Genomic DNA, 8,234 nt, shown 5'->3' with positions numbered 1-8,234 from the left:
TTTTATTCTTCGCTTCTACGGACATTGGCGGATTTTTATCAATCTCTTCTCACGATAAAGGTTAATATCCCTTACTGTTGCGTATTCACAAGACAAATCGACCTCCGGACAAACACTTTCGCACTAAATGCTTCATTTAGATAGATTTGATTGGAGTTTGATTACCCAATCACTGAGCTCGGCAAATAAATTATCTGGCAGTCTTTATTATTTCACGACAAAATTTGAAAGGAAATATTCATTAAAATGATCAGATTGATAGCCCTTTTAGTAGCTTAGATTTTCAATTTTCAACGAAAAATTGAAACGGAATTTTTCGGAAATTTGGAATTTTTCAATCATAAGGCAGCAGTACTGAATTACTTTGATTTTAATAATATTTTTTCTGATGTTGAAATTGAATCAGAAATATTATATTAATTATTTTTTAGTTTGAATGCTAGAAGTCAGTCGCTAAGCTAAAGATCAGCAGTTCAAGTAACGTGAAATCTGCCATATGTAAATCGCATATGTAAATCCTTCTTAAGAGGAGGTAATATTTTATTTTCTCTACTAAACATATAGACATATCCGATAGTACTTCTGTCAAACATCCTCTGGATTCAGAAGTCTACCTTAATTGTCAAGCCTGATTTTGATTCACCCTATAATTTAACGTGTTTACGGTGTCATTAAAAAAATTTTTTTCACCTTATGATTACAGTAAACATATTAGGAAATAAAAAATGTGACGTGTTTGGGTTAAATTTAAAATTCAAATAAAAAAGCGATCATTTTCAATTCATTTCTTCCCAGCTCTTTCACGTGCCTGTCGTTCCTTGCGCAATTCTTTGCGACTTTTTGGTGGTTCGGTTCGTAATGGGATTTGCTCAAATTTACGTCGTCGTTTCGAACTTGACGCTGATTCTTGACTACTGCTTGTTCGAATTCCAACTGATTCGAGTGTTGGAGAGCTTGTGATAGCGGTTGACGTTTCCTGCTTACCACCAGTAGCAGCACTTGAATAGGTAAAAGCCGGGCCACTACGTGCTGTAATTACCGTAGGAATCGAATCGTGAGAGCTTTTCGATGGTAATGTTGAAAGTGCAGTGGTACTTTGGAATGAAACCATTTCACCTGTTAGATTTCCACTTTTTGAAGTATGCTTTGGTCTATCAGCTAAAACTTCAGACCAAAGTCTTTGTCCACTGTCACCAACATTACTTGCAATCTTTGCCTGTGCTGTTTGGGTTGCGGTATTCGCAAGGCTGCTCTGATAACCGGTCGGATTGTGAGAACTACCGCATCCTATTGGAAGCTGTTGGGTTGGACACCAATTTTTTTCCAATGATACGGATGTTTCATTACTAATACTTCTGGTTGTTATATGTGACGTGGAATCAAAAGGTGCAATGATGTATGACCCAAGAGGTGATGGCGCTAATCCTAATGGCCCTCTCATTGGAGTTGGTACAGTCGCAGTTTCTGCACCCGATATCGTATAAATGGACGATGATAACGACTGGTCGCGATTTACTGGTAACATTAAACCGTCCTATAATCAAATTTCAGTAACTATTCCTTCTAAATATTCATTATTAGTTTCAGCCATTAGTTACTTACTTTTTGTTATAAATTCAATTCTTTCTTTTATTTACGCAAATATATGAATTGTATGGTAGGAATTAACAAATTTCAAAAACTCAAAAAAAAGAAAGGAAAAGAGAAAGGAAGAAAGGAAAGAAAAGAAAGGAAAGCAAACCAAAAATTGGGCATAAGCTGCATCCATTAAAAAGAGTTGCACAATTGGTCCTAAGTTTGGCACTTCCCATGACTTCTTTATTATTTCAAGTCGCTAGAAAAAGAAAAAATATATAACTTTCTTTCAATTTACAAGAACTTCTTTGAAATTCAATTACATCTGTTATATAGTACTTATTTTGTGCTAATGCTGCCTTTTTTTGATCTTTAATTATCCACCTGTCATCTTTTTAACAGTTTATAAAATTTGAAGTTTTAAAAACAAAAAAAACAAAACTTTAGTTGTTCTACGCCCCTTTGATTTTTTTTAATACTTCCTCCCTCAGCTTTTTAATAATTAATAAAATTTGAAGTTTTAAAAATTATGCGAAACAAATAGGAAGAAGTAAATGACAAACATTATCATGCGCATTAATAATAATCTTGAAATTGACACTGTCCAAGAGGGGTGGCGCAAGACAAATCTGTTCAGGATTATTTCGGAGCCAGAATAAGATTGTTTCGTAAATTTGCATCACCCATTCAGATCCTTGCAATACTGGCGAAGAAATGAGAGAATAAAGCATTTCGAATGATAGCTAAAAAAAGGAAAAAGATTGAAATTAAATTTTCTTTCAAAAGAATTTAAATTTAGAAATTTTTTTCCGAATTAACAAAAAAGAAATTGCCATTCCAAAATTTCCTATCATTCAAATCATTTAGCTGTCATTGACTAAATATAAATGTAAAACTATTTCTCATAGCCAATTACCTAGAATTACAATAAAAAAGACAGAGAGAAAGTTTTTTTTTTCTTACTTTCAAAAGTTCTGGGCTTATCATAATATCACGAAATTTCATCGCCGCGCCATCAACAACCATGCTGCGATACTGTGACTGCCTAAATGAAAAATAAAAATGAACGAATTATGATATTGCAAACATAATGATATGCTTTTTCCGTTTCAGATTTTATTAAATGGATTAAGACGGAAAAGTTATTTAAACGAACGGAGGTAAGCAAGCAACAGCTGTATATAGCATCGAAACTGCAGATGAAGTATTTTCTAATATGCGTACAGTCATTTCTTCACAAATTAATGATACCAATGCAGCTACCTGAAAACAGCTTTTCCGTCAAAGTTTTTTGATACCTTTAAATAGCATGGGGATTCATTCGTAAAGCGTAATTATATCTAATGATCATAACTGACATGTAGACAGTCTCACTTAATATTTGGAAGAGATATTTCCAGATCAACCATATATCTGTTTGTCAATCACTTGAATTTTCCTCATGTTTGAAATCCGGAATTCATCTATTCATTTTATTTGTATTCTGGAATGCGCTATTTATTGTTCATCCTACCAGTTTCATCTCATTACTTCGCTAATTTCCACTTTTCTAATATTATCTATTCTCCTGGCTTCGACCGACTCCACCTTTGTCATCCGATTCAGATTGTTTTTCAATTTCATTTAAAGTATTTGAATTCCGGTATTCCCTACTGCTTGTCCAAATTGATGTACTTACTCGGAGATCATTGGCTGCTACTAAAATATTCTCCAATTCAGTTTCCAAAAATTTTATTTGCCCATTCTGAATGAAAGCTACCACATTGTAGAGACCGGCATTTGTAAGATTCGGCATACCGTTTAGGTGAACTATAATTTCTTTACCAGAAGAGAACTGTTCCTGCGATATCTAAATATGATTGCTTTCATAATCACCAGAATATTTCCGGTATTGCTTTTCAAGTTGTCGGAATGTCATAGCATAAATCTATAGAATCTCGAACTTCTATAAGAAATCATGATCTAGTCTAGATGTTCGTTAGCTCTAGCAGTGTTCATCTAGACTTGCTCAGTTCCCACTTTGATTTTAGCATATTCTTGTCTAAATTTCATTAGTCCGCTTCTATTTAGTAATGCAAATGAAATCTGCTTGTTTATCATATGTAGAACACGTATAGAATTTCTAGAAGAAAGATATTTACGGGGTCTCAAAAAAAGACGCTTATAGGATGTCTCGAAAGAAAAATGTTTATGAGATATCCTCAAAAAAAAAATTTTCTTTAACAAATATCAAGCCAATTCAAATATATTTTCATTTTACCATACCTTTATTAAAATAAGTTTACGAAAAATTTCAGAGAATGCAGCAAGCAAACTAGCAGGCGCGCTGCATGCATATCCATTTTCAAGCACAATTTTTACTTGATTTTTTAAACCGGCACCTGCGGACCAATTTAAATATACGCTGGCCTCTAACCTGTCACAATGTAATTCATCCTTAAATGAAAAACACATATATGTATAAGTTTTTATATATATTCATCATTTATGATTTTGAGAAAGAGTTAAAATCATTAAATTTTAAATGGCTCATTACGATATTTCCATGTATAACTTCCCTTTTCATGTTTAAACTATTTTAGTAATTTTTTATTAACAATTCATTAAAATTCTTCAATTAATTAGTTCAGTATAAGTATAAAACTGTTCTCCCGCGGTAGAATTATAAACATCTTACACTTACAAGAAATTCAATATATTCGTCAATGATTAGTGATGTTGATATTAAAAGTTAAGAAGATGAAGAAGAAAGGAAATAATTGCTTTTAGCTATGAGTGAAACTCTAAAATTCTAATATATTTCCAATATTCCTGCCAAAATTTTAATTTATTTTTCAATAATCCTAAATATATGATTTGAAAAATTACTTCAAAGAAATTTTCAAACATTATTCATATTTCCTTTTTCAAAGCCTATTTTTATATTTCGACACAATTTACTGCTAATTAATCAAGGCTAATTGACACAATAGCAAACCTGTAGGTAATGCTTGCGAATTTCCCCCGGTACAACCCATACAGCATCCAATGCTAATTGTTGCCGCATTCGCGGTAGTGCATCCTGCGACCCGCCGTACCACATTCGATAGAAACATGTAATGATTTATTATACTAACTCAAAATAAATAAATATTGATTTTCTCACCGATAAATTTGCATAATAATATTACAAATTTTTCATTCCTCGATTCAAGTTTTTCTTCGCATTTTCTAAGTCAATCAATATATTTTTGATATTATCAATATTATAGTTTTAAAAATCATTTCCAACATTAATTGGTACTAATTTAGCAATAGGAAGGAATAAATAAATGACGGAAAGTAATACCTAAAACATTTCTTCTTAACGACAATTATTGAAGCATTTTTTAAATGAAATAAATTAAATTTTTATTACATTTGCAAGTTTAAATTTTCCGAAACATTTTAGCTCACAAATATGTTTTTTGGTTTCATAAGTTTGGACGCTCTTAATCTGTTCTAATTGCTATCATTTTTATCGCAAGCTTAACTTGCAAATATCTATCTTTATGGAAAAATAGTTCCATTTAAACTTATTTTTTCCCAAATGATACCAATTAATGCCATTCAAAAAATTCCTGCTCAAATTTTGTTTTTTTCAAAAAATAGAACAAAACTAATTAATATCACGGGAAAAAAATGCTTTCATTATTTTCCATCTTCCATCACATTTTCTTTTAATTATCGTTTTTCTAATCAACGAGAATAGATTTTAAGACGTTACAAGAAAATTTCATTTATGAATTAGCAAATTTTTCTTTTGTGAAAAAATCACTCAATACAAAAATTGAAAAAGAAATTCTGAACTTGATATTAGAAATGATAATTAATATACAACAAATGGATAGCTTTAAATGATTAAAAAAGATGTGAACTGAATAGAAATAGCAAAAATTAAGTTTCGGCAACGTTATGTTTTGGTTATTTTTCTGTTTTTGATAATTATTTTTTGTTTTTCGCAGTTGTTGACAATATATTTCTTCCGCAAAATTTATTAATCTTTGAGATTTGTTTATTTATGGGTTATTTTATCATTTACTTTTAATTATTACAGCTAATTTATCACAATTATTAAATTAGCATTATTTAATAATTATAATTAGTCCACTTAATATGGCTACTATTAGAACAATTTTACAACCATTAATTTTCATGCAAATTTTTTTGCAAATATTTAAATTTTCATAAATTTTATCTTTTTAATTTTTATCTTTTTTATCTTTTTTTTAATTTTGTTATATTTGACAACTTGGACATTCAGCGTCGCTCTTACTTTGCTAATACCAAAATTATAGGCTATGGTAATAATGGCCATATCTGGCTATGATAATAAACAAGCTATGGAAAAGTTTCTCCTCTAGTACTTTTACAGCTGCATATGTACTGTTTTTAAATGGCTTAGAAAAAGGATGGGGAAAGCAAAGAAGAGAGAGATGAGGAGAGAAAGGGAACAAGAAGGAGAAGAAGAGGAAGGGGAGAAAAAAGAAGGATGAAAAAAATAAACTAATTTTAAAAAAGTATCGATTGTATAAAAATGATTTGTTATTTCTTCATTTCAATATTTGCTATCAACAAAGATTTTTATGCATTTTTCTTCTTTTTTTTTCATTTTTACAGCTTAATATTTTTTTTTCTCTCTCACGATCACATTAAAATTTTCGGACAAAAAATTTGCAAAATGTTAATCTTTGTCCGTTATTCTTTTATTATTGATTTGAATTGAATTTAAATTTGAGTAAGAAATTTGAAAGACTGTAACAATTATATTCAGCTTTTCACGAATGCGCAAAAACTTTTCCACTTTCCTTTAAATGCTTATTTTATCAACTGATGAGTAAAACCGAATCCTGGCACATAGCTCTATAGTAAATTGATTGATCATTCGTGTTTCTTATTTTTTTGCTAGAAAATTGAATCGAATTGAAATTGAAAACAAGTTTTTATTTTAAAATTAAGAAGGATGATTGAAAATTGTAATGATTGAATTACAACATGGATTTAACGGTACTAAATGAACAGCAACTTCAAGAATTTGTTCGAATTGTTGCAGAAGATTTCAAAATTAAATATGAAACGTTGCAACGACTACACCTTAAGGTAATTAACTGTCCTTAATTAACAAGTTCCAGTTATTCAAACAGTTGATGTATGGAAGGATATAAATGTGTGGAAGGATTACAAAAAATTAAAGTTGTGGAAAGGATATATATGAAAAACTATAAAATTGAAAGTAACAAAAATGTAATAATCATAAAAACTAATAGAAATGAATTAATTGTAATAAACTATTGTAAGTTTCATATTTATGCAATATTTTTAGGAGATATTAACTAGGTTGACTGAAAGATTGTGTGATTTTTTTAAAAATATTTTTATTGATTATTTGATCGATCCCGTTAATTTGAACTAATAATAGGAAATGACGCAATGACAGCTTTACAATTCATTTTGAAGCTAAAAATTTGCATAATTATTTAACATTAAATGGCTAAAAAATGACTAACGGAAAATTTCAGCAAGAATGAAATTTTCTTCCTTTTTAGGAAAAAGAAATTATTGAACTTACTATGAAAGCAGCCAAAAATTTGCCAAACTACAGTGATAATAATTGTTCACAATCAATTGGTATATTTGGTAATTTGACTATTTCATCAAATCGATGCAATCAATGTTGCTGTGTCAATAAAGATGCATTATGCAAATTATGCATTATTAGAAGGTAAAAGGAAAAAGAAATTGAAAAAAATTTTCCCAACTTTCTATACTCGAGGAAAAGAAGAATAAAAAAATGGAAGAGTGTTTGAAATTTATCTGTGTGAAAAACAAACGAAAAGAGCGAAGAATGCGGTGGTAATTAAGTGAAGTAATTAATTACAGATAAATTGAAATGAGTAAAAGTAATATCACTTACTGAAAAATATATCGTACTCTCTTTGTTATTTTTTGGTTCATCAAAAATTGTACATCCTTTTTTCTCTTTATTTGAAAGAAATGATAATTTTGTGTGTGCAAATAAATTATTTCTTACTGTAATTAATTTTCTTCTGCATGAAGGACAATATATGTATGATATTACTTCAGGAATTGTTTAATTATGCCATTATTTGTAGTTGTGTGGAACGGAAACGCAAGGAATGGTTAATTTTGTGTCCATTTAAGAATGTACAATTTGGACAAGCTAAGTATTTATGCAAATGTCCATGCATTAATGATAATGTATGCTTTTTGAAAATGATGTGTGTTTAGTTACTTAAAAATTTTGAGTTTTGGTACTTTTTAATTCTTAATTTTTAATTTAAAAGTTACAAGAAAAAAAATAGAAATATGAGCAAAGAAGCAGAGTGTCCTGTTATATCGTATCGATCTCTTTCTTTTTTTTGGTTTGCTGATGAATTATATTTCAAATTTTGATTTCCATTTCTGTTCTCTACAAGTATCTACTATGAAAAGTAATTAAATAAGCAAATTCAGGAAGCATGGTATCTTCGAGCTATATTGGAATTACATATCGATTACAAATTGGGTGCACAAATTGATAAAACAAATGTTTGTAATTTTTCAACGAGTAAGTGTATAATAAATTTTCATAAGACTAAAAAATTACTGAAATACGTTAAATTATTATTACTACTAAATCA

At 29.5% G+C, this 8,234-nt stretch overlaps 2 protein-coding genes across 2 annotated transcripts; one reads left to right on the top strand and one right to left on the bottom strand.

The window, feature by feature from the left end:
* Positions 1-781: 781 nt before the first annotated feature.
* Positions 782-4,657, bottom strand: LOAG_10633 (hypothetical protein; the record flags this gene model as incomplete). The annotated part of the gene is made up of 8 exons (XM_003146156.1): positions 782-1,534; positions 1,742-1,834; positions 2,139-2,318; positions 2,539-2,620; positions 2,732-2,834; positions 3,250-3,424; positions 3,841-4,011; positions 4,553-4,657. The coding sequence occupies 8 exons, from the start codon at positions 4,655-4,657 to the stop codon at positions 782-784; spliced, it is 1,662 nt and encodes a 553-aa protein (XP_003146204.1).
* Positions 4,658-6,588: 1,931 nt separating this feature from the next.
* LOAG_10631 (hypothetical protein) lies at positions 6,589-8,142 on the top strand (the record flags this gene model as incomplete). Its single annotated transcript, XM_003146155.1, has 4 exons — positions 6,589-6,693; positions 7,140-7,315; positions 7,707-7,812; positions 8,068-8,142. Coding segments are annotated over 4 exons (462 nt in total), but the record flags the coding sequence as incomplete, so codon positions are not given.
* Positions 8,143-8,234: the final 92 nt, after the last annotated feature.

Source organism: Loa loa (genome assembly GCF_000183805.2).
Source record: "Loa loa unplaced genomic scaffold supercont3.11, whole genome shotgun sequence".
Classification (NCBI taxonomy): domain Eukaryota; kingdom Metazoa; phylum Nematoda; class Chromadorea; order Rhabditida; family Onchocercidae; genus Loa; species Loa loa.
This window is presented reverse-complemented; position numbering and strand designations above follow the sequence as displayed.